Source organism: Streptopelia decaocto (genome assembly GCF_964273445.1).
Source record: "Streptopelia decaocto genome assembly, chromosome: 7".
NCBI lineage: Eukaryota > Metazoa > Chordata > Aves > Columbiformes > Columbidae > Streptopelia > Streptopelia decaocto.
The window spans coordinates 35,071,883-35,099,339 of record NC_138661.1 but is presented as its reverse complement, the minus strand read 5'-3'; the positions used below and the strand labels follow the sequence as shown (position 1 = coordinate 35,099,339).

Sequence of the window (27,457 nt, the reverse complement as noted above, 5' to 3'; positions counted from 1 at the left end):
GCCTCCAGCGCCTTGGATGGGGCCCGTCCTTCCCTGCGGTCAGCAACATCCTTGAACCCGTGGCAGGGCTCTCGGCTTCTTCCTTTATCACCTGAGTTCACAGGAGCTGGGGTGAGCTGACAGAAATAGCAGGTTTTGCAGTGTGGGGTCCGTGAGCAAGCCGTGGGGTCGCACTCGCGGTACCTGCTCTGCAGCGGCACTGCCACATTCACTGGACAGTGGGTGAAAAACCTTTTTTTGGCTTGATTCTTAACTAGCTATACTCCTAAAATCTTCAAATTAAAGACAAATGTGCACCCACTATATGGATGGATGCACACTTGTTGCACAATTAAAACCCAAACTTATGCCTACAGAGGAGCTTTTGTGGCAAATTATGTGTTAAAAATATCTCTTTTAGAAAATAGTATGTATAAGTTAGCATTGTCGTTTGAAACTCTGTCCTCAGAATGACGAACCCGTTTTAACACACCTGGTTAAAGATTCTGGCTTCCAGACAGCGCTTCCGAACCGACAGGGACAAGCGCGGTCCCCCCCGCCGGCGGCAGCAACGCCCGCCCTGGCGCTCCCCGACAAAATGGCGGCGCGCTCGCCCCGCTGAGAGCTGCGGTCACGTGATGGCGGCGCTCCCCCCGGCGGGAGCGCGGCGGAGGCGGGAGCTGTGCGGCCCGGCCCGCCCCGCCGGGCCAGCGCCTCCCGCGGGCGGCGGGGCTTGGCGCCTGCCCGCGGTGCGGAGCGGCGGGGCAGCGGCAGCGGCAGCGCAGCTCGGCCCCCGGGATGTTGGCGCGCGTAGGAGCGGGAGTGTCACCGCCAGCCGCGCTGGGTGCGGGGCGCGCTCGGAGCGGGTCACGCAGGATCAGACGGAGGCTTCTTGATTCACTGGAGGCGCGAGTGCCCCCCGCCTGGGGTTTCAAAGCCAAATTAATTTTCCCCGAGAAATAGCTGGAGTGCAGTGGAAGCCACTGGACGGTGTGTGAGGGTGATCCTGGCGTCCAGCGTGGCGCGGAGCGCGCAGGCACGGAGCCGTGGCTCAGCACGGGCGGAGCGGGCAGCAGAGGAGAGAGCGCTAGAGCCGTGCCGCGGGAGAGAGATGGCTTTCCTCTCTCAGGGCTCTGAGAAGAGCTAACGCCAACGCTGAGGATGGAGCGGAGGGACCGAGCTTGTGGTCCATCAACTTTTCCAAACCGGTGTTAATGTGTGTGTGCGGGCATGTACGCGGGGGGCGCACGGTGAGCTGACAGGGTTAGGAGGATGAGCCGTGGTGTGGACCGTAATTTCCTCATTCACGTTTATTGCAGTAAAACATGCTGAGGAAATGCTGTGTTATTGTGAAGCAAGAACCATGGGACAGCTAAATTCAAGGAGGAGCCTGCTTTATTTTCTCCTTTTCTTTGCTGGCTGTCATGATTTACGAGGTAGAAACGTGATAAGCCAAGCCCGCCTTCAGGGACACAGAAATGTGGTGAAGATGCCTCCAGGTGTCAGAGGTGGGGCTTTGTCCTCAGAAGCGCTTTTTTTGCTTGTGGGCTCTGTTCAGTCATTGAAGACAGGGGCTCCATAACCTGTAGTTGTTAGGTGGCTGCAAGGAAGGTGGGAACTTCACCATGGGGTACGACAAAAACTGGACCTCGAGGAACGAAAGCGAGCATGCCCCGTACCAGGCTGTCACCAGAGCTCTGGAGATGAGGAACACCTCGGCTGCGCACATGGCGTGGCCGAGTGGGAACGGCAGCCAGGCTGGTGTCACCCAGAGCGAGGAGCACAGCCAAGAGCAGACCTACCGGCATTTCACCACCACAGTGCAAATCGTCATCTTCGTGGGGTCTTTGCTGGGTGAGTTCATGTTGCTAGAGTTTTTTGTTGATGCCATTATGGTCAGGGACTGCAGACCAAAAGGTAACTAGCATCATTTGCTGCCTTAGTGACTCTTCTTTTTGCATTTTAGGTCCTTGGGTGTATGATTTCATGTTCCTAGTGCATTTCTGATGTGTAAAAGCTATTAGTATAATAGGTTAGCTATTCATCACAGATGAGAACTGGTATACTTTATGTATGTGTTACATAGTAAACTTTTCTATTAGACTTTAAATGGGCAAAATGTAACTGATTGTACCCTTATTTTCAAGTATAATGGGATCCATTCTCTTTACCATAGAAGATGGTGTGGAGTGGTTTAAACAAGTTTTACTGAATTTCTGTTTCATACTGCAGTAATTCTACATTTTGTCCTGCAGATTTCAGATTAATCCTTTGGAAGTACTTTATGTATCACCATGTACAATCTTGCCTACTTGTTCTGCGTAAATTAGGGATCACACACTTCAGATATGTGGTAGTAAACAAATAATATACAGCTGCTTAACTTTACAAATGTGTGTACTTTTGCTTTCTGGTGCTTATAGTACATTGTTTTGTTAGGAATACATGTGAATTTCTTATCCCCCTGAAAAAAAAAAAAAAAACCAAGCAAAACAAGCCTGATTGTCAGTCACATTAGCATTATTTGAGAGATCAGAAAGCTGGATTTAAGTAAAATCCCACTACTATCCAAGTCATTCAAAGTTAGTTACTGGAAATGATGATATGAGGCTTTTCACACAAGGCTTGACTGATAAAGTCCCCAGTTTTTTGAGCTGAGTTCAGTAGGACTTTGCTGGTGGTCACTGGTTCTTATTACCAAGGATTTGTTTTTGTTTTTCCTGATCTTGAGTAGTGCTAAAATCGTGGTAATGAATTCTGATATCAATTTCTTCTTGGTAATATTTAATATAATTTAAATAATTTCTAAGAAGATGGTAAGCAGAGTCTTGGAACAGTGTTGAGCTCTGGGCACAGTCAGTGGTACACTTACTGGTAATTACTGTAAATCACTGAGTCTTTTGGCCTAATTACTCCTGTGTCCAGTGGGCATAATCTTTATGGTTCTTGCTTTTTTTTTTTTTTTTCTTTCTATTTAGTGTATACATAGTGTGGGGAAAGGGCTCTCTTTTTCCATATGTTGGATAGTGCCTGACACAAAATGATAGCCAGCAAATAGTGTCCTAAATGTAACAAATTTGTATGAGAAAAGTCAGGATTATAGTTCTTTATCTTTTGGGTTTTAAGCCTTAGGAGCCTACCTTTGGTCTGTATGTCCAGACTTAACTTTCATGAGCATAGATCCTCAAATTTTATTGGAAGAAGAAAACCAATACTGTCATGTAATCATGCCTTCAGCAGTTAGGAGTTTTTAAAAGCCAACTAACCAAACAAAAAATACCATAACAATAAATTTTGCAAGGCTACTGTAAAACATGGTTTGGCACTTCTGCATTTTGCTTTTGAGAGGTGGACTCTGAAGAGATTTGGACCTGTTGTAGGGGCTTTATCTACAGATTTGATGCCTGGGAGGCTGATGAATCTTCATGATCAGCAACTTCTCCAAGCCTACAAAAGAGCAAAACAGGAGAGGAAATAATGTGGATGTTTTGTTTGTTTGTTTTTCCTGTGTTTTTTTTTTTTTTTAATGCAAACATAGTAATAAGGTGACAAATGTTATCAGTGGGCTGAAGGAATTTACAGTGAAATAAACTGATTTTAACTATTTTTTTTGAAACTGCCTTCTTTTTAACTCTCTCTGTTGCCCAAAACACTATTTTAAGAACATTTATGACATGCTGTGTTAAGAGCTGAAAACCTGAGAGTCTTTAAAAAATGTCTTCCCATATCGTGCCTATGAATGTACTACTATTCCCTCTTTAATGAATGGAAACAAAGTCACAAAGAAGCTGAAGGTTTGATTTCCAGAAGGTCTCAGGGTTTTGGTGCCTGCAAGCTCAACCTTCATATTTTCCAGAAGTTTTACTTGTGCACATGCTGCACGCTATGTCTGCGTTAGCAGGGGAGAAGAAGTTGATATTTACCTCATGCTTATGCTTGCACAAATGCTGTTAATTCTGTTTTCCTCTTCATTTGTTCTGTGCCACAGTCCTCAGAGCATGGGTGGCATTCACCTCTCCTCTCCCTCAAGTGAACACCCCAGTTGAGCTGCAGAATACCAGGTTCTTCAGTCCAGTGAGTCTTGGGCTCCTGCTTGCAGAGGGGAAGCCCTTCAAGGAGAATCAGGACTGTCCTTCCACCTAAAGCATGAGATGAGGGGCACTGTCCTCAAGGGTAGGTTCTGTGGGTTTGAATCCTTTCTGGTTTAAGGAGGGCATGCAGCTTGTACATCCCACAATGTCAGTGTGTGCCCCGGCCACTTTGCTGTTGGATAAAATAGCACTACCCTTTTAAAAGGAATAAATGATTTCTGCTTCCAGCTTGAAAGGGAACAAACGTGTATGCCTCCGTCTTGATAATGAATACTGAGGTCAGAGGTGAGCAGCAGTCTGCAGCATGGAGAGGTCCAGGTCTCACAAAAGGGAAGTATCACATTCGGGGTTTTGAATTTGATTTGGGTTCCTGATGCACATAAAAATGTGATAGTGATGGTTAGTTGTGAGAGAGGTGTACACTATGTTTTTCTCTCCTATTTAAGACCCTTGTCTGGGACCTGTGGGGAGACTTCTAACAGTAGGAGAAATTGTTGTGTTAGTTTTCTCTGTGTTGTGAAAGGACAGTGCTATGAGTGTTTCATGATACCTGCTAAGGACAAGAAAGAGTCAAACTGTTCTTCTTTATGGTTACTTTACAATACATTGAAAACACATCCTCAATTTATTTATTTATTTTAGGTAGGAATAAAAATGATACTAGATTCTATAATTTTTCTCTGTCTTTAAAAAGGATTATATAGTTGTCACATGCTTGCCAAAGCTTGAACCTGGATGTGACCTTAACATGTATGTCAGAGGATCTGATAGAAGTATCAAGACGAAGCTTGCTCATTGGTAGATTTTTTCTCTTATTTTTTTTGTCCTAGATTGTAGAAAGTTTTCATTGTTAAAAAATTCAGATTTTGTAGAGAATCAGATTATTCCGTGTTTGGAATAGGCAAAACGTAATTGTTAGTCTAAAAATCACGTATAATTACGGGCAGTTGGAAATGAGAGTTCTTCAGATAACTTAGTTATGAGTTACTGAGTTAATTAAGCTGTGGTGTGCCTAAATGTTACAGTTTTAAATAGCTGTTCATATGACTTTGAGTCTGTTTGCAGAAACTTCCTACTGTTGATCTTCCACTGCTTTTGTGGAAGCTCTTGCTTAGCGAACTACTTATGATCTGATTATTCATGGACTGAGGAATAAAATGGGGTAAATCATAATCTCTGTACTTTGAATGCAACTGGTACTGTTATTACCTGTTATGCACTCCTTTGGCTGTGGCCTACCGCAAGGTTTCAGCACAAGGCAACGGAGGGAGAAATTTGGTCAGTTTAGTTCTGATCAGCAGCTCAGTTTGCTTCTATGAGGGAAAGATTTGCAGTATATTCAAGATGTGCCATATATGTCTGTGATGCTTAGCTGAGTGCAGGAACTGGGGAATTCATCTGGGGAGCTTTAAATGCTTTGCACATGTTGATGAATGAACTTACACAAGGTGAGGCATGAAGTATGTATGAGACCAGGAGGCCTTATTAGCGCTGTCATCCTATGCAGCTGCAGGGCTAGTAATGGCAGTTCTCATAGCAATGGCATTTCCCAGCCTGTAAGCTGTCTGCTCCCCAGCGTTGATACTGGCAACCCCTGGTATCAATACATGCTGGAGGATGAAGGGATTGAGAGCAGCTCTGAGGAGAAGGACTTGCAGGTACTGTTGGATGAAAGAATGGACATGACCCAGCAATGTGCACTTGCAGCCCAGAAGGCCAATTGTATCCTGGGCTGCATCAAAAGGAACGTGGCCAGCAGGTGGAGGGAGGTGGTTCTGCCCCTCTGCTCTGCTCTGGTGAGACCCCACCTGGAGTCCTGCGTCCAGCTCTGGAGCCCTCAGCACAGGAAAGACATGGACCTGTTGGAGAGGGGCCAGAGGAGGCCACCAAGATGATCAGAGGGCTGGAACAGCTCTGCTGTGAGGACAGGCTGAGAGAGTTGGTGTAGTTCAGCCTGGAGAAGAGAAGGCTCCAGGGAGACCTTATTGCAGCCTTTCAGTACTTAAAAGGGGCCTACAGGAAAGATGGGGACAGACTTTTTAGCAGGGTCTATTGTGGTAGGACAAGGAGTAATGGTTTTAAACAAAAGGAGGGCAGATCCAGGCTAGACATGGGGAAGACATTTTTCCACTGAGGGTGGTAAAACACTGGGACAGGTTGCCCAGAGAGGTGGTAGATGCTTCATCCCTGGAGACATCCAAGGCCAGGCTGAACAGGGCTCTGAGCAACCTGATCTAGTTGAAGATGTTCCTGCTCATTGCAGGGGGTTGGGCTGGATGAGCTTTGAAGATCTGTTTGAACCCAAGCTGTTCTATGATTTTGTGAACTCAGAGCACAGGTAGAATAAAGCAGTGAAAACGCTTGCCACTAATGTTTCATGTTCCACTGTTTAAACTGTACTTGGATCAGGGAATGTGAAGCATGTTAGAGAAAAAAATAGAAGCATGCTGAGCATTAGCAGAAGACTGAGGGATAGAACCATGCCTCTTGTTACTACTTCCCTTTTCTGATCCACACATGTACTTGGTACTCCCTGAAATCAAGAGAATAGGTGCCTCGAGAGCTGTGGAATGACAAGTAGATGTGTAGAGAGGTGTTTCTGGTGTGGGGTCAGGTGAATTGGACTCAGTAGTCTGCTTAGGCTGTAGCTGTGCAGGTACAGTATGATTAAATCTCTTGCTTCAAATAAAAGTTATTATAGCAGAATAGAAGCCAAAATAATTACAGTGCTTCTGTCAACTCTCGCATATGAATGACTGTTTTTTGAACCCCTTAGTTGCCCCTAGTTGTTTTATCATAAGGAAAGCTAAAATATGAGGGAAAGTGAAAGGCACCAATAGCAAGAAGTAGCTGATTTTACTAGCTGTTGGAAGGATGCAGATGGGAGCAATATATAATGAAAAGCAACACATGATGTTTGTTCTGATTCCCTTTGGTTCTCTTAAATCTGTGTGGTGAAAGGTGTCAAATGATTTGAGCTTTGCATGTCCTAACTTGTTTTGAGAGGATGTGGAAGTTGTCAGTGGAAGAACAAGAGTGGTAGAAATTTGCTTGGAGATTGCTGCACTTCCACTAATCCCACACAGATCTGTCTGCTCTGCGGTCCCCTGTGTATTCTGCCTGACTCAGGTTAGATAATTTTTTATTGCCTTGTGAGAACTGTAGAAATTGTTGTTGTTTTTTTTTTTTTGTCTAACCTGTGTTTTGAGCCAGTTCCCTCCAACTGCCACCAAATGGATGTGGCTAAGATGACAAGGTCAGGATTGCTTGTAGGAGTGAATGATGGTTTGCACTCATGGTAATACTGGCTCAGGTCCTTTGCTGGCAAGTTAAAATGGCTACTATCGAAGGGATGGTGGTGATCATGTGGAGTTGATAAAAGGAAGGATGACATAAAATTTAGGTTTAGAACTGCTGCTCTGTCAAATTACTAAAGTTTTGAAGATGGAGACCACGTTCTCCGTTCTCATTATTATTTTTTTTTTTTGGCATGTTACTCTATTTATCTGTCTCTGGGTTCTTGTTTCAGAGTCTTTCCTCTGAGTCTGTCCGCTTTGCAGTGTTGCTCTGCTGCCTATTGCAACAGCATCAGAGTGCCATCAGTGATACAAATAAGCAACAAAAGCACCGTTTTTCATGCAGTTTCTAAAGTTACTCCTCTTTGAGCAGGAGTAAAGTTCTGGTTGGAATTTTTTTTTTTTTCTTCTGTAAGTAAAAAAAAAAAAAGGGAGATTTGATGAGTTTTGCTGATTGAGTAGGGATTTATTTGGAAGAGGACTGACAAGTACCATTTGAATGGTAGAGAAGGAAGATTTATAGTGTTCCCATGTCCGTGGGAACTTGGTTCCTCTTGCTGGAGAATGGAATGGAGAATCAGCTTTTGTATGATTTGTTGTCAATCGATAGTTGGCATGTCCCAGAGCAATGCATGGCTCAGGTAATGGTGCTCATGGCTCGCTTGTTGTGCTCATTTGTTTGTACCTCTGCCATGAGTGGACATGGCCTATTCTCACAGGGCAGGCTGAGGAACCAGGATATTCAGGAGCCATTTGAGGAGAGACCAGTGTTTGTTGCCTGCTGCAGTGAAGAGAAGACTGTGATTGACTGCCTGGAATCAATGGGCCAGGAAGGTGAGACTCGGCTGGCATCTCCCATAGTAACTAACAGAATGAGAGCTACATTGGGCTGTGCAGGTGTATCTGCATTGGCTTTACAGATAAGAAGACCCTAAGGTAAAGAAATTTCTGCCATTTGAGAAGTGTGCTGTGCAGCAGTTGTGTTATATTACCCTAGTTGTTTTTTATTTCCCACTGTCCCGCTTCTGAGACTTGTGTAAACTGGGTACATTCTAGATTTTCTCATTTATTCTCTCATTGTGAAGACCATATAGTGAGATGGAGCTTGTGCAGTGATCTCACTCTTCCTTTTTTTGGGGCATATCTCAGGCTGCTTGGGCTTCTAATATATAGAGCATGCTGTGAAGATTAACTACAGTATGGCAGGACTGCAACTAGCGCTGCCCTGTGTTTCAGTAAAGCACAGTACAGCACCAATGCTGTTGGTATTACTCATTGCATACTCGCAGTCAGAAGAAATAGAAGCTTCAGATCTTTCAGTCTGAGGACAGAGGCATAGAGCAAAGCTTGTAGGTTGTTCTTCATTGGATTTAAGAATTTACATTTGTAACCTGAAATTCATAGTCTTTTTTAATTCAGATAATTTCTTCCCACCATTCCCTCCTCCAGCATGAAAAGACAACAGCAAAAAGCTCTAGTGTATTCTTGGCTGCTACTCAAAAATGAATTAACAGTTTATGAAAACAGGAGTATTTGAACATGGTAACTGTGAAAAAAATATTAGCTGTGTGATTCAGAAGAATACGAAGTTACTGCTTTTACACTTGTAGCTGTCACAACTTTGAAAAAGGATACATGTAGACAATGACTTTAACTAAGTGACAATGTAACTGCTGAATGGCAAATAAAAGCTGGTTTCCCCCCCCACCCCGAGGTTTGGGATGACACAGGGCTCCTTTTCGAAGTGAGTAAATTTTTAATAGCTTCATTTTTATCAAAGATTCTTGAGATCAGATTTGTAGTGAATACAGGAATAATGGTCTATGAAGGATATTTTTCTCTTGCTATTAGAGATAATCAATCTACAGAGACTAATTACTACTTCAGCACTGCAACCAACCCTCTGACAGAAATAAGGAGTATTACTTCTGAGCTGTGTCTGGAAGAGGTGATAGTAGGTGGCTGCGACTGCCTTCAGTTGAGTGCAAGTGGCGGGAGGAGATCTTGGAATGAAGATCTCCAGAGAGCACTTGTAGTCAGCATGCACAGTGAGCTTAACTTGAAAGGGAGATAAAATTGATGGGTGGAATGCACTGTACAGTAGCACCTTAATTATTCTCAGGGAAAGGGAGTAATGGTTGTGAGGGAGCTCGTGATAGGGCTCTGTCAATCTTAATGTGGATTTTTCCACGGTTCTCTTATTTACATACAAATTTACATATTATACTATTATAATTGCAGTTAAGTGCGGAGCTTGTGAGAGTTGTGCTTTTACTGACTGTATCATGGGCATAGCTAAATGTTCATGTCATGTTAGGCTTAGGGGAGATTATATGCCATTATCATGGTTTGTAGTTTCTGTTCTTTTCATATTTCCCAGATCTGAGAGTCTGCGTGTGCTCTGAGGTTATTTGAGGCTGTTCAGAATTTTCATGTTAGCCACGTAGATAAAACTACATGGATTTCTTCTTTAAAAATCATCTGTTTCAGACATATAGGAAAAAAAAACAAACCCACACTAAACAATGGATGAAAATTGTAATGAGAAAGGGATGTCCTCAGTGCCAGTGTCTACTCCTCAGACTGAATGTGCATCTTACTTTCTGTGCATTTTGTAATAAATGAATCCCAAATAATCCCAAATCCAGGAAACTTTCCCAAATCTTGTGAATCAATGTCTTCATTAGGGTTTGGGGAATGAGCCTCTCTGTTACTTGCTCTTTTGTTTTCCCAAATCTGTTTTGTACAGAAGGAAATTTCACTGGAAAGTCTGAGGGTGCTGTGATACAGTTTGAACTCTAACCTAGTGGTTATGGCACTCCTTTGAAAGCTGTCGGTTAGCTTGATTACCTCCTGGTTTCTAACCACAGGGTGATGATATCCAAGGGAGGTGTCCTTTGAAAGGGAACAGCAGGCTTTGAAACAGATACCAGATTTCCAAGTGAAAAGTGAACCCCTGCTGCCTTCTCTGTGTCCTGCAGGACACTTCAGGCTCACCTCTTTTGCTGAGGATTTACCATTTTCCTGAGGACTTCCCATGAGCTGTTTGGCTCCAGCCTCTCCCTGCCCTTCAAACTGATTGTCATCTCTGTGTCTTGACACCTGTGCACAGCAGATGTAAAATGGAATTGTTACGGCATCTGATTTATAAAGGGATAGACCCCTTCTGGGATACAATCCTACATTTACTGGCAGTCTAGGTAATGTGTTTGTAAAGGCAAATACATACCAGCATAAGAAATAAATATTCTTATTTTGAAATGGCTACCAGTGAAGTTTGCCGCAAGCATCTTCTACAAAGAATGAAGCAGGGAATCTTGCAGTAAAAAATACTGCAGGCACATGATGAAAGGCTAGACTGAGCCAATTTTTGAAGAAAGAGAGGCACATCTGCACATCTCCAGCAAAATTTTGTATCCCTGTCCCCAAAAAGGGTAGAATCATGTGAGGCTAAAAAAAAGTGCACCAAAGGTTTGAGTATGGGAAAGAAGATGTTTTGTTTCTATTGGTGTCTCTCTTAAAAACATTGGGATTGTTTTAGGTGAAATCTTATAAACCAGGCACTTTGCACAGATTGACTTTGCTGATCAGCTGGAATAGTTGAAGTTTGGCAGAGCAAAAAGTCACTGAAAGCATCAGGAAAATGTAATTATATGAGTGGTGATATTTTCATGTAATAATAGTTGCATAGTAATAACATAGTATCATAACATTAGAGTAATAATTTTCTGCTTTTTCCTATGGGTGATTCCACGCCTCAGGAATGATGGACCCTGCAGCTGTAAGCCCAGGTCAGGCTGTACCTTTGATAAAACCTGTCTGGAATAGCTGTCATGCATTTGCTTTTTGTGTATCTTCAGGTGAACTACTAAGCAATTCTGTTCAGAAGAAAAATTGAGTTTGGGGAGCAGGTGAAGAAGAGGGGTGGTGAGACCCGTTGCCATGGAGACGGCTCTTCTCCCTGTGCCTCAGCCCAGGCGCCGGGCCTGTCCGAGGCCGAAGGGCTGCTCAGGTGGCACTGCTGGGATTTGGGAGAGAGGCATTGGGAAAATAATGATTTACCTGGTCTGGAAATGTAGGAGATGCAATGATTTATATCTGTAATGCAAGTGCCTGGTACTCTAGGGATACTGTATGCTAGAGCATTCCTCAGGCTTGTGCTGGGGGGTTAGTCAATGTCTTTAAACTCGTCTGTGTTGAGGATGTTAAACTGATCCCTATTTAGGGTGAAACTGATTGATACCAGTCATTTTACTGTCTATAGTCCCCATGTGAACATTTTAATGACAGCTGCAGACCAGAGCTGTTTAACTAAGTGACTAAATGTCATGTTTTGCTTTTCATTGTGAGTTACATTTCCTCAAATGCCAGCTGGTATATATATCACTGACTGTTTTGAACTTTGGTGAAAGTTTGGATACATTAAGATTTTGTATTGGATATTATGGACAGTAAGTTATCATTGCAAGCATGAATGAACCGAAGCACTTAGGAAGAATTTTAAATGGTGTTCTCTTACTGATCTCTTTTATTGGCTTGCTATTGAGCAGGTGCAATGAGCACTTAAATGAGGTTTTTATTCTCTTCTGCTCATCCTTAATAATTAATTTCTTATTTGTGTGGTGTTGGAAAAAGTAAGTTTGTCAGTTATTTGGAGCATTTTTCAAGATCCAGATAATTGTAGACTTCTCTCCTACTCAGAAAAGATGCTGTTAAGTGTTTAGGTGCTGCTGAATCCTGTAGGTTGATAGAGGTGAGGCTCCTGCAGCTCTGTGTCCTCAGGCCCAGCCATAGAAAGGCTGAGCACATATTCCCAAGAGGCACACATGCGCACAATACATGTGTACTTATATGTACATATATGCACAAGCAGCCACACAAACTGATACAGAAAGAAAATGCAACGCTCATGCAGACACAAAGAGCACCAATGGCGTTGTCCTCTTCCCCTGTCTGGCTGCTCAGGGTAAAAGCCCATTAGCGTAAAATACATAAGCATATACATATTCATACATCAATATGGATACCCCTGTAGTAGCTGATCTTAGACTCCTAGTAGCTGGCCCAGGATCCCCTGGTCTCCCAGACACAGACCCACACGTGAAGACAGGTCTCTCCAGTTGCTGACCCAGAACTATGGCCTCACCAGGAGCTGACCTCTAAATCCCAAGGTCTCTCCAGTTACTGGCTTTGACCTGCTGGTCCTCCACTAGCTGACTTTTAGAGCCCTCTTGTCCCTTCTGGTATCTGGCCTGGTCTTAATGCCACACCAGTACTTGTCTCCTAAGCATCATACCCTGCTTACTGGTTAGTCTGGCTGGATGTTCAGTAGTAATTACACACTGACATACACACTCAAACAAATGCACACTTTCCAGTCTCTCCAGCTGTTGACACCCTGGTGTGTGGGCCCTGATGTCTACGGTCTGACTCTAGTTACTGCACTTGGCCCTTTGTATGCACACAGGCCCACAGAGTAGAGAGCTGCCCAGCCACAAGAAGAGTTGGAAATGGAATTCAATGAGAAGACGGGATAGGCTGCATGCCCAGACAAGTGCACTGACGAAATGCCAGTTTATAGTTGGCTTTTTCCCCCTTTTCCCTCTAGTCTCCCACACTTGTTCCTCCTCAAACCACCCTGAACTCTCCTTTTTCCCCACCTTTTTCTGCCTACCATAAACATCCCATAATAAGTTTTGAACAATCCCCAAGTGGTCTTCCACTGCATCTACAATACACATCCACAATCCTGTGTACATTTGAGGAAAAATTCCGAAATTGTCAATAGAACGTTTTATTTTCATGTTGCACTTCTTTTGTTTGATTCCCTCTCCCTTCCTCCCTGGCCCATCACAGAATTTGTAAATGGCTCTGCATTTTTGGATGCCCAATATAGGTGGTCACTGGACAACAGCTGAACTGGAAGTCCAAAGACTTTGGACTTCTCTGTGTTATGTTTCCTATACTTTCTGTCTCAATATCTAACAAGGAAGGTGTCCTGAAAATGTTTTGAGAGTGGGCTAGGTACTGCTAGAAAGTTTGCAAATGGCAGAAGTACTAGGGAAACAATTACTGTATTGTACCTCTCCTCATTTCAGTGCTGATTAAGTGCTATCCCTGTAGGAAGTACAGCCTCTTGCTTTCCAAACAGTACTGCTACATGTGAGCCTTTTTTTATTTTTAGCATCTTTAAATTAGATTTAGCAGCTGGAAGCAGGGACAAGAACCGGTGGCTTGTAGTCAGCCAGCTTCCATAGAAACATTGCAATAAGGAGAATATCCTGTGCTGAAAGGCCCTCTGAATAAGAAATCACATAGCCTCTTACAGTAAGGCATTAGATCTGCCTGACAATGCAAATGGCAATTATGGTAGTAACAAAAGTGGTAGTGAAGCTGAAGTGGTGATGTCAGGGAGGGCTCTAATTGTCTTATTCTCTGCTCATGGTCCTTTGTTGTTGTTGGGGATTGCTAGGAGGTTGCTGTGGACTGCTACCTTTTAAAATGCTTTATTAGTTATGATATTCAACACTGTAACTTACATTCTTCTCCATCATGAATAGTCTGACTTACTTCCTGACAAATGGGGTCCTTCCTTCTGTTCTGCCAATTTTCTTGGGGAAAAAAAAAGAGCCTGTAATTTTTTGGAGGGCAGAGACTGTGGTTTTAGTCTGTTTTTTTTCTGCCACCTTTGACTTACTCTCTTGTCTGTCAAAGCAATTCCATGCAAGAACTCAACAATTCTTCCAGAAGACTGCTAAATTATGGAGTGATATTGCTTCTCATGTAATCTCTTCTACCTTTCTCTACGTATCTTGTGTCACTGGTCTTGTGTTCAGATTCCAGCATGCCATACTTTTGTTGTGTATCTATTAATATATTTCTTATGGCAGAACCGGTTAATTTCTGATACTGTAGAACAAACACCAAAGTCAGACATACAAGAGGCTAAACCACATTTTCTATTGCTATTGCCTGAATTAATAGGAAAAAGTGGAAAATATTGAGGTAGGGTGGGTTTTGTTGTTATTTCAATTTAATATCTGCAGTTTTAAGGAGCATCTAGAACAGAGAGGATAGTGTGGTGTGCCTTTTCTCTTTGTCGTATTAGGCTGTTTGTTTCCCATGGCCTTTTCAAAGAAGCATTAGCTACAACCTCTTTGGACTGTGTCAGTCTGAATCAGGTGCCTCTTTATGCCTTTTCACTTTCCCCAGCTCTTACTTTAAATGTTTTCCTGCAATTTTCAGCCTGATTCCAGTTTGGTTAAGGTACAGCCAGCCTGTCCTTCTTCTGCAGGTCTGTCTTGTCTCAAAAGGTACCTCCTTTCTTAAGGTATGTAAAATCTCCTTCTCAGCATCTCATTCATGCATTGGGACACCAGATGTCTGCCTTAATGTAAAGAGCTCTTATTGAGTCTCTTAATGACAGTGGTTAGGAAGGTCCTGGACTTCAGTATCCTGGTTGTTCACTCAAACTGAACCTCCAGAACATCCCTTTGACACTCCCCTGTGTCACCAGTACTGACACAGACTGACCGTTGACCATGCCCTTCCTTGTGGGCTATCGGGAGATGCCGGGAGGTCTGCTCCCTTTGCACCTGACAGACAAGTTACCCGCAGTTCTTCCTCCCTGATGTCTCCAAGACAGCTGGCTCTCTGCCTGGTAAAGCAACCTCCTCCTGCTGCTGCTTCCTTTCCTTGGAGTCCTTTCTACTGCAGGTGCATCCAGTATGGAAGAGGAAACCCTTATCCAGATGGATCCTGTCCGCCCCTGAGCTTCATGGCCCCAGCACTGCAAGAGCTGCTGCAGTGGAGGTGAGGCTATGCAGCACTGTTCTGTAGGCCTCATCTGGGACCTTTTTGTTTCTCCTACCTGTTTCAACTTAGCCACTGCCACCTGAAGAAGATGAGGGCCAGGAGCTCCTTGCACTCTCCACACACACAAAACCTGCCCCTGAACAGGTAATCGCATGTGCTGCACTCCGGCCAGTAGCACTGTCTGTTCCTGGACTTTGACTGGCATGTTGAGCTTAACACGTTAGTTTTTTAAAAATTTTATTAGCTTAGCTTGTATTTTGCTTCAATAGTTAAGTTTGCTATCCTACCATCCTGTAGCCTTTTTAAGATGCTTAGCAGTGAAGTAAGATGTAGCCTATATGAGATAAACTGAAGAGTGTGTGCATGTATGAATGAGCATGTGTGGAGAAGCAAGCTCATCTGTACTTTTGCCAGTGCAGGCTCCCAGTGCGCTCATCCTTCTTGGCTTCACCCGTTTGCTATGTTCCTCTGTTTATTTAGCTTCTGCCTTTTGCCCTGTTGTCACCTCTGCTCTGAATATGCTCAGCCCCCTTGTCAGGATGGAGGGACCACCTTGCAGACCTCCCACATCCCACCCTCTTATATCCTCCACAGTAGTCTCTTGGCAAACACTCAGAGCAGCCTCAGCAAACACCCTCTCACCCAAAGCTCGTGGCCACCAAAGGAAGAAGGCCAGCCCCAATCTCACCAGCCTTGCTTGCCCTCCCACTGTTCTGCCTTTCCTGGGCGAAACAGCTCTGCCACTTGTGCTGTTTGATTGACTGTTGTTTGCTGTATGTACTCCTACCACAGAGATAAGCATTCATGCAATTTTGTTTGGAGTGCACAAATACCCTGTGATGGCTGGATGTAGCATCCATCTGCTTTTTGCAGATATGTCTCCATCTTGTATAGGTTAAGTCTGGGAAACTACACATGTGTAAAGTAACACTGTGTATATGACTGCTAATCATCAGGAAATTATAGTGGGATGTTGCCATGTATACTGGTCTTTAACATGTCCATATTTTTTGGAACACATATTCTAAAAGATACAGTTCTTATTTTGCCCATTTCACCCAAACGTTGATGTATTAGTAGAAAAAGGGAACATTGCAAGGAACATGTACAGGTCAGCAGAATTACTATAATACTTACAGAAACAGCTGCAGAACTCAATAGTGTATTACAGGATGTTCTTTTTCTTCACTTATAAAATTTTTCATCTATTATCCTTTTTTTCACCTGGTGCAGTTCTCTAGTGTTCATGCTAGATTTGGCTAAGTTCAGTATTCTATGTCCGCAATTTAATTTGAAAAAAAGAAACAAATTGCCACCACACTAAAAATTTTGTGACGGTAACAAGCCTCTGTAGTAAGACAGCAAAGACATCTTTTTGTTTTATTCAGTTTTTAAAACACAGCAGAAGAAAATAATCTGGTTAAAGGATATACCCATTGGATACACCCATGCAGTTGGCAAAGGCTGATACTGCGTGATGTGGTACCAGCCTCTGGAGACTTATTTTGATTATTTTAGGCATTTAAGAAAGTGAAATTGCACTTCAGGTTCCAAAAGAGCTGAAAACACTGAACTGCTCTTTGAATTCTGTTTCTGTGGTAATTTTTTAGAGCAAAATGTGGACAGATCCAAATACATAGCTGCCTCAGAACACCTTATATTTGCTGGGGCTAATCCAATGGTCAGAGGTGATTGCTTTGTGACCGAAAATGAGGGTTGCATGGTCAAAGATGTTTCTATGTGATAGGGTCTAAACCGAAGAAATTATATGTGGAAATGTCTAGGAAGGGCAAATAGAGAACAAGAGCCTCTGTTAACTATATACACTGCAAGTAAGTGGTCTTTTCTTCATTTAATATAATGCAGAGAGCTAACAAAGATGCTTGCTATTTGCATAGTAGTCTATTAATAATGTTACATGTATCTTAGCACTGTTGATGAAGCATTGTTAGCAGTCTCTGTCTATACATTCTACTATTTTCAGAGAGCAGGTAACTTTGCCGTCCTGAGAATATGATATGCGAAAGATAATTCAGTAGGTTTTTACTTGGAGGGGTGGAAAGAGATGTGGTTCAGGTCTGTCCCTGGGTGAACTGGGGTGAGTTAGGCTGCCTGCAGGCTGTCTGCAAGGTTTTCCTGTGGACTGGGAGACAGGCAGGCTCTGAATCCGCTTCAGTTTTTGGTCAAGGCCATCTTCATGTGCTGTATAGTCATATCTGTCCAATAATACTAGTCTGGAAAAACAAGACCAGTCCTTTTTTAAATTGTTGAAAACTGACTTTCTGTGCTGCATATCCAGCTCTAGTGTGGAAGTGGATTATCTCTGAGACTGGTGTGGCAGCCTGTGGTGAGGTGTCTGTCTTGTGTTGCTGCAGCGTAGAGAGCAATAAGAATAGCCTGAACATGAACTGATTCTACACATATCATACTGCAAGTCCATGGCTGTATGCAGTCTGTATTGAAGCCTTGGGTGGCTAAAATGCCCTTGCATTTCCGTATATTCTCAGTTGCTAGCATAAAGTACAGCATGATCAGTATAAGGTAGCAGCAACTTTTTAAGTGAAGTATTTTTTGTTTAATTGTTTGCTTTTAAGGAATATAATTTTTCAAATATCTTCATTTTATATTAGGCATGGACTTGATGTGTTTGTCTTTACCACTGACTTATCCAAGCACACTAAAGAAGAACCTACTTTTGCTGTACCACAAATGAAATCTGTTTATCTAGTCATCTTTGAAAGACGGGTTTTTTGGGAGAGATAGCAAAAGACCAGCCTTTCTGCTTAAAAAAAGCAAAGCACTATCCATCTTTGTACACATTCTTGCTTTTCTATGTAATAGTTGAGATTATTTACCTCTCATATCTAAGAGCAAATCTTTTATCTGGTGTCGCTTCTCATTCAGACAAAACAATTCAGACTACCTAATTATATGTTATCATTTGTAAGCTGTGTCTAACACAAAAATTTGCATTTGTTTACATAAACCTGCTCTAAATGATCACTCTTATTCAGTGTCAGCTCCTCTATTCAGAATAAAATGAAATTAATATTCAACTGATCTTTCGTACCTGGTCACAGGGTACCAGTCATCATGTGCCAAGGTGACACTTGAATTGAACTACCATTCCCTGGGGACAAGGATATTGGCATAGTGTGCTGAGGTTTTTTGGTGCCTATAAGTGGCAGGTGCTTTAACCACTTTGTTTAATCAGATAGTGTAAGCATTTGTCTTGAGCTTTGATGCTTTTTATCACTGAACTTGTTTAACATCTTTAATTTCACACATGCAAGTGATTGCCACCAATAGAAAAAAATCTCCTCTTCTTTCCCTTGCCTTCTCTGACCTCTTGTTTAGTAACCTTTAGTTTAACAATGGGGGAAGAACAAGACTTGGTGAATATCGAAGTATGTAATAGCTTTTTAAATATCTGATAAACATATCCCAATCGTAGATATACACAAAGCTTAGCAATGAGTAATGAGCAGCTCTTGCACCTGATGAGGTGTGTTCCAGGCAGTGCCAAGTGTTGTGGCGGGGGGGAAACGGGGCGTTTGATTGGGTCCTGATGAAAAGTACTGTTCTTACTAGGGAAAAGCATAGTGAAAGTCATCATCAGCCTCATTGTCTTCACCATCACCACCAGCTGCTCTGGCAAGGACATCAAGGGAAGGACATTTGTCTTGTGACCCCATTGCTTCCCCTCTCTGTCACCATGTGGCAGAGATTTTCCTATTTCTCTTCTTTCTCACTTTTTCTCCATTTTATTTTAATCTCTAAATTAATTTTGAGGTCCCTTTATGCCATCAGCCATGGACCCCATTAATACCTTTTTGTGCATTTAAACCAGTGTCAACATCCTTTGGGCAATGAATGGAAAATGCTCAGACACCAGAAAATTCCTGAACCTATTTCTGGTCTCTCATGCTAGATGGTGGCCAGGCTCAGACTAGTCAAGACTATGTAACTTGGCTTTTTGCCATAACAATTTACTTCATGCCTATAATGCTTCTAATTTCTAGAGTAGTTTCCGTAGTTATGTCTTGAACTAATTTACTGTTCTTTTCTTCTTCCCTGACTTAATCATTTTAGTTAAGTTTTAAATTTCACATGAGCTTGTATTGTGCGTTATGGATCAATATTTGGAATTCTGCTTCCCCAGCATTTGAAGGTCTTCAGCCTATCTGCATAACTCACTCTTCATTATGCCTGGTGTTGTCTTGAAGAGCTTATAATTTAGATTTCTAAAGTCTGAAGAGAAAAGGAAGCAGAAAAAGAAGCTAGAGTACATGAAGGTAAGAGCAGAAGGAGCAATGGTTGTGATCTGCATATATGTCCATACAGCTGAAATAGTCAGAAATTATAAGTGAGTTTTGGCTGTCTGTCCAGCGAAGCTGTACAGATGGCTGTTTGCCATCTCCTGAATTTCAGACTTGGGGTGTTGTCCAGCAGAATCATTATCTGCTTTTGCAAAATTGGGCCATGAGTGACTTCCAAAGGTAACACGGCTACTTAGGGAACCCTGTGATCTCATCTCAGTACTCCTATTTCTGGTCTCTCATTCTCAACAGTGTCCAGGCTATACCTTTGGAAGCTCTAGAAATCAAGTTTTCATATACTTTTGATTTAAAAAAACCCCGAACTACAAACAAAAATCCCCACTTCTATTTTGCTTAGCTTAAGCTATTTTTTAAATAAATTTTGATTTGTGAATTGCTCACTACATTGGAAGAGTCTTAATTAGAAAATCCCTGCTGGTTGTTCAGTGCTTTCAGTTATTCTGATTAATCGGATACTACCACTGTGTGGAATAATTCTGCCACAACCTGGGGAGTCTTTTGAACAATTTGCTGCTGCTCAGGGGTTCCCAAAAAATTGATTATAAACGGAGACCATCGCAGGAGCATGCAATAAAAAAAAACAGTTCTGTGCTTTTTAAACTCTGACAGTTGCAAAACTTCTAAAGAACTGGAATAAGACTGCAATCTGACTGCAGATATGGAGGTAAGTTACAGAAAATTACTTTGGTCTATGGAGAAGGCAGCGGTCAGACTGAAGAGTTTCCTCACATCTTGTTTTTCCTGTAACCTTTTGACTCTATTTTGTTGCTAAGCCTCCTGAGTGCAATCAGAGAGATTTTTTTTTTTTGAGAATTGTCTTTTTGGTATGGTAACTACTGCAACAACAGCATGTAATAGCAGTCACAGATACTAGTAGTGTGTTAGTAGTCAGCAGGGAGTATTAAATTATAGACCTGTACTGCAGCAACACTTACCCAAGAAACACATGCTAGAAAGTGCCATATATTTCAGTGAAGCAGTGGGGAACCTTGGTTTAATCTTAAAGATAAATGAGAGCTTTTGATTTGTTGTATTTAACTTTGTGCCTTGTTTCCTAACATAAAAAAAGAGATAGCTGCCCCAGCTGGAATAGAGAGGGTGCTTCTCTGGTCAAAAAAAAAAAAAAAAAAGAAGCTACATATAGGTCAAGAGCAGATCTGTGTGAGATATTTGCTATCTTTTTAATGTTCTCTCTCTTAAGGAGGGGAAGGTGGCAGTGCACCTTGTTTCACCTCTTTAACTGGGAAGTGAAGTGGCAGCGGTGCGAGGCGCACGCTGGACACAGGAGGCGATGCCCTGAGGGGCGGCTGCGGGCAGGGCTGTGCCCAGGTCCGAGCTTGGAGGCGGCTGCCAGAGCTGTGGACAGGGGCTGGGGGGCCCAGCTGGAGTCACTGAAGCCCTCACCCTCAGCCTGTGTGAAATTTGCTTCTGCACCTAATTGTAAAAAACATACGTGCAAGATGAATGTCAGTACCCAGTGTTGCATCTGTGTGAGGGTATGTCTGTAACCCTGCTTTGGGTGTTAGCGGCAGCAGGTAGTGCCTCTCTGAACACCGTTCTGGCAGACAGAGGATGGCCTGCTTTCTGCCTTTCTCGCCTAATCTATGGTCCCCACTTAAAAAGGTCAGAAAGGTGAGAGGTGTGGTAGCTTGCTGAAAACCCGTCAGGCAGCGCAACCAGATCTGTAATATGCTTCCCTCTCTCTACTCTGGCCACTCAGGCACAATAAGGGAAGGAAATGTACTCTGTTCTCTGCAGCATCTCTCACCCTCTGGCAGCTGGTAAGAGAAAGCCACCGAAATCTCGCTGGGGCTGTTGGCACAAGCTGCACTGCTGGGGCCAAGGCTGGCAGGGCTGAGGGGGTGATGTGGGTGCTGAATCCCCCATCCATGGGCAAGAGAACCAGTGCCTGGCGCTTGCCTGGCTTTGTCATGATTTATCAGGATGAGGGCTGAAAGAGATTTCTGTGCTGTGTGACCTAAGGAGCAGTGTCTTATACCAGGTCACAAGTGACACAGAAAGGGCAGCATTATTCTGAGGTGCAGAGAGAAGGGGTGTTGGAGAGGAAGAGGCTCCTTCTGCGTAGGAGTCTGTGTAGGAGGGGAGCAGATGCGGTTGTTACTCTGAGCCCCAGTGTATTGGTGATGTTTCAGCAGGAAAAAGGGAGATTCCTGTATTTTGTTCTGTCTGAAAAATAAACATTTTGTTGATTTACTATCAGCTATTACTATGAGTGACTGTCTTAGGTAAATAAAGCTGCTGGCCTCCATATTTTATGGGATGTTATGCCAGGTCGTATGCGCTGGCATGTATTGATCTAGTTCATGCTAAAGGCCTTGGTTACTTTTCAGGAAGGTTTTCTTAGAAAGATTTATAGGGAAGCCAGTCACGAGAGCAAAATTTTTAAACAGATGTAATAGAAAAGGTACTCAAGAATTATAAATGTGACTTTATAACTGGCTCTTCTATTTGTTTACTGCTGCTAACAGCAGCCTGTATTTTTTGTAATATCTGAGCTGAGGACCTGTTTGCAGATCTGAGTTTTCTTTTTATGGGCTCAACTTGGACCTCAGAACTGTAACAAACCACATATGGGAGTTTGCTTTGGTTTTCCTTGCACAAATGAGTAGGTATCAGGGAAATCATTGTCGTGCCTGTAGCAATGGGACTGCTCTGTCCCGTTTGTGCAGACTCAAGGTAGGATGGAAGTATACTGAAGTGTTTACCATCCTTTGCATCCAAAGGTTTGACGTCACAGATGTGATTTGTGCTTAAAAAACAAGCATTCAGACTCCTCATGGCTGTTTCTTGCTAAACAAAATCTTTATGGCATCTTTGCAGTACTGAGAGAGCTCATTTTGTGAGGTTCTTTTGTTCCAGCAGATGAATGAAGTTTGAGGTGGCCTAAAGATTCTAAAAAAAAGAAATGTTGGCCTGCCTTTCTAGTGTTGTTAAAGCATTTTTCTGCATTTATATAGGGTTTTCATGATAAAGGAAATTTTGTTCTTTAGAAAACATTGTTAAAGCTGTAAATTTGTGAAGTTGTTACATCTCCAGGGTAAAAAAGAGGTTGTATTTAATCAAGTCAGTTTATTTTCTGTGTCTTATCCTTATTTCAGTTGAGTTAGCATGGTTAGAACGAAGCCTCTCTTGGCCCAGTAAATATGCCAAGATTTTATTTTGAAAGGTGCAGAGTGAAGAATGTGAGAGATTTACCTAGTGTATCTGATTGTTATATGCTACCCCATGTTCTTTAAATGTCTTTTTTGCTAAAGATTACAAAAATGTAAATCAATTTTGTCCACAGAAAGCAAAACAGAGGAGCCCAGATGATACTGCCACCGATACTGAACAAAAAAAATTAGCAATTTTACTGGAGTTTTACTTCTACCTGCTCTGATTGCAGGCTCTGTGATATCAAGTGTAATGATAATCCAACTAAAGGCACATGAGTAAAGATTTTTAGGTAAATATGCGGCAAAATGCATATGAAAAATAGCTAAGTACTTTTATTCCACCCAAATGAACAGGTGAGCTGTGTACATAGTGTTGATGCAGTATTTGTCTCAATGACAGCATCATTAGAGTCACAAAACAGCTTTGAAGATTACTTAGTATTCACATTTGTCATCAACTCTGCTTTATTTTGCATTTTGTTTACTTGCATTTCAGTAAATGTAAGGGGTATCCTACCAGGTTTGTGCTAAACCAGATTAAAAAGAGCTCTTGTAAATAATAATACAGATCAAAGAGTACTCAACAACTCTTGTGTCCAAGAGACATCTATCTTTAGCCTGAAAGCTTCTCTTTCTCTTCACCCCCAACTTTTGCAGTTGGTTTAATAAAAGGTATTGCCTCCCACACCGTCTTTGCCTCTCATTACTTTGCAGAGTTGTGGTTCTTGTTGGCGTTTGTTGTACTGAAATGGTAACGTGAGATTAGGGTTTTTTTCTGCTTCATCCTCGGAAAAGATGCAAAAACCTCACCTTTAGAGCCATTCCATGAAATGCATAACTACTCCAATATAGCCTTAATAATAGTGTTGAAAATGTGTTTTATTTTTTTTAAAGCAACCATGAACAATTCAAATAGGGTAAAAATGGGAAATTAATAATTAAAGGGAATTAATAACCTTCACAAACGTAACACTTGGCAGAAAGAGGATACCTTTAAAGAAAAAAAGCCAACCACTAGTATCTATTGTAGCCAACAAACACAGCACGAAACCAGTCTTTGTAATACAGTCTCCATGTTTTTAAATGAGATAAAGAAGTCTTAGAAACAAAAAAATTACCCTAATAGTATATATGTGGACAGAGAAGAGGAGGCATGCATTTCTTCAACATTTTTCTGTTACCCAGCAACATGAAACTGATAAAACAATTAATGAGTTAAGAAAAGTTAGAATAGAGGAAAGGGAATAATTTTAGTGCCAGTTGCATTGAATTACAGTTTTTAAATGTATTTTCAGAGTAGTGTGGATCTGGTAATTTTATTATCAGTGTTCATCTAGATGTGATGTTTGAAGGAAATAGGAGTTTAACCAGATAATGGCTTCTGGTTCCTCTGGTGGGCTGTGGAGAGGGACACCGGAGTACATTAACACTGATCACACCGAGCTGATGTTCGGTGATGTGAGGAATGAACTATCGACACAAGGAGGGTCTGCTGGCAGCCTAGGCTCTTTTACTGTGTTGCAGAGAGAATTAAAAATGATGATCAGATCAGTCTCTGCGTTTGTACCTCTGGGAGGCTAAAGCTCCACTTCTATACTCCCAGAAGAATTTGAACTTGCCATGTGTGATACACATACAGGGGGTTGTCTTATCTCTTCCTTTTTTTCCTCATTTCTATTTCAGAGAAAAAACCTGCCTCCCTCTTTTATGGGTGGCATTACTCTTACTTACTAACCTGATGACAGGGTTGAAAGAGCAGAGGAAAACTGTCCATCTTCTCCTCCTCTCCATTCAGTTGTCCACAGGAGGGAGAACTGGAGATGACCTGCAAGTCCTGCTTTCCTGTCCTTGCTTTGTCACAGCCTTAGCAGGGCTGAGAAGGCAGTAAGGTGACTTCATGAGCATGTTCATCTAAATTAGTATTGGGACAGCCACATTCCCTGACAGTAGCCTACTAGAAGGATGAAAGTGGCTTCAGGTATCAGTTTTGCATTTTGTTTTGGTTTTAGCTTTTCTAAGTAGGTTTATTTATAATGTAAGTCTCCTTGCATGTGCTGCAGAGACTCCATCATCTCAGCAAAGGAAAACTAGTTATGAAATATTTCACAACTAATTCATAAATCAGGCAGCCTGGGATCAGTGGAATGACAAAAAACAGGATATATAAAAATGCTTCCCAATTAAGTCTGCTCATTTCCAAGGAATGGAAATAGTCCTTTGGGTCATTCCACAATTCTCTTAGTGTATGGCATTATAAAATATATTTTGAATTTCCATTTTCTTTGCAGAGTAATGTTATCAAGTCACATCAAAAACATACAGCCTTGAGAGAGTAGTGCCTTCCACTGACGCTTGTAAGGGAGCTTTCTGTGCACCAGCAGGCACAGCCGTGGTATGTGGTTTAAAAACATTGCAGAAGATAAAGCTACATGACTGCCATTAGTATTGCAGTAAGCCGTGTGGTGGAAATCACTGGCCAAGTATTTGGCTTGGAGGAGGGTTGCCTTTATTTTTTTTGAAAACAAAAAAAAACCCCTAGACATTTAGCAGATTACATAAAAAATAATTGGTGCATGGTTTTGTTGTTTTTTTTTTTAGTTTAACCATTTAAACTCTGAAAAGGCTTGTTGACATACTGGCAATATTTGCTGCTATGTACGGCTAGAGTAAGACTTTTAACTAGCCTATTAAACAGCAATTCAATAACAGTAATTATTAATGTGTATGCAACTCAAATATTAATATTACATTAGTGGTTTTGGCATTTACCTATACACTAGATACTTTAAGAAATATTTATCTAACTTCTGTAGTTGTCAGTTACATCTCCCTCTTAGCATATTTTACCAATAAAGCTTGAAATGGTGAATTAACTTTTCCATCTTTGAAATACCAGGAGGTTTTGATTTATTTTCTCTTGGGACACTGAGGCATGAACAAAAAATGAATAATCTCCACTAAATATAATTTTACAGGAATCAGGGAAGTGCTACGTCATATAAATTCTGCATTAGGATACAGGTGGGACACCCTTGCTCTCCTCAGAGTGCAGGTTCTGCCGTGGTCTGTTGAGTTACTCACACAAGCAATGGTAGGATGAATTCAGATTTAACAACGTCTTGGAGTTCTTATGTAATGATTTTTTTTTTGCATCATTATTTTGCTGGTTTGACTGAAAAGGGGTTAATTTTCTTTGTGCAGTTACAAACCATTATTTTTCATAGCTAGCATGCTCATTATTTGGACTTAGTTTGAGAACAAGCGATAACACTCCAGCACAGAGCTCAAGTTTTTAATTGCTCTGTTCCGAGAGCCAAGGACACTCTGAGTGCTCTGCCCACAGGTGTGAAGTATTGAGGAAGCAGGGCTTGAATGGGGCAGAGCTTGAGTGACATCCAGACTGATCAATGAGAGTATTCCATCCCATTAGCATCCCCGCTCCAGATTAAAGGAATCAGGGCCTTTCAGTTTCGATCTTTCTCTCTCTCTCTCTCCATATCTCTGGGGTGCAGCCAGGGGGCTTTTGGTCGGGGTGCTTAGCTCGGCCTTTTGCCATTTTGCAGAGGCCTCCGGGCTTTTCTGCCTTTTTTCCTTTTTTCTCGCTTTGGATCAGCTGTTCAGCACTGGGGTATCGCTTCCTGGGACTGGCTGCTTAGTGTGGATAGAGTTCGTGGGGAATTGCATTGAGTATCTTGTATTTTATATTCTGTTTCTGTTTTATATATATGTATATATATTTACTAGTCGTGTATTAGTATTTTGTTATTTTATTAAACTGAGTTTATCTCAATCTAAGTTTCTCCCTTCCCTTTTGATTCTCTCCCCTGTTGGGGGGTGGGGAAGAGGGTGAGTGAGCGGCTATTGTGGCTGTATTGCTAGCTCGGGTTGAACCATGACAACTATAGTGCCGATTTTTGAAGTTAATTTTTTGTTGAGTAGGCTCCAGAGGTGATTGTAGGCTCTCAGTTAAATGCTGTGGGGGTTTATTTTTTCTTTCCTTAAATCTTGAACATCTACTGTTTTAATTCCAAGTTTATTACTTCATTGATGAAGTCTTCCTCTACTATGTTTTTAGAAAAGACACTTCTTCTAAAGGCACTTCTCATAAATTAAAGTTTTTAAAGCAGCATCATAGTTTGTGGCACTTTCACAGTGTTAGCACAAAGATATCAATGGATCATGGATATGGAGCATCCGCAGATTTCTCCAGACATGGGAATGTGTTGATGGGACTGGGCAGAGGGTTGTTAAATAGCTCCCTGTGCTGAATAAAAAAGAATAAAAAAGAAAATGGGATCACCTCAGCAGAATCTGAAATAAGTCCATGTGCTAATTTGCTAAAACGGAAACATCTTAATGAAGACATCTTGGAACACAGGTGGCTATTTTTCTTGCTATAGTTATATCATTTTCAAAATATGAAAGAGAGGTTATTAAAATTATGCAATCTAAAATGACCATCAATGTGAAGCCCTTTGTATCCTTTAATTAAACTTGTCTTTAAAGTTTGCAGAGTGATTCTAATGTGATTTTCCCCAGTACACATCTGATCACAAACTGTTTAAAATGGTTACTGCTGGTGAATTGTCTCCCACTGGAAAATCCAAAAGAGTTAAAGTAACCTCTGTCAGCAGATTGTGCTGTTACCTGAGTGCCTCCTCATTAAGCATTACTTATGCTTGCATTGGCACTTCAATACCTGAATGGCTTATTACGATGTCTCTTAGAGAATTTATGTAATGACTTTTTTCTTTTTTTTA

The 27,457-nt window shown here is 41.9% G+C and overlaps 1 protein-coding gene across 3 annotated transcripts in view; it reads left to right on the top strand.

Moving 5' to 3' along the window:
* Positions 1–643: 643 nt before the first annotated feature.
* GPR176 (G protein-coupled receptor 176) overlaps positions 644–27,457 on the top strand; it is a 45,506-nt gene continuing 18,692 nt past the window's right edge. Inside the window, exon 1 of one of the 3 annotated variants that reach the window (XM_082058996.1) lies at positions 644–1,833. In XM_082058996.1, the coding sequence (XP_081915122.1) occupies positions 1,605–1,833 (229 nt within the window). In that variant the 5' untranslated portion in view covers positions 644–1,604. Of the gene's footprint in view, positions 1,834–8,076; positions 8,201–19,343; positions 19,477–27,457 lie in introns of those variants that run through there. The other 2 variants (XM_082058998.1, XM_082058999.1) reach the window with 2 other exon arrangements.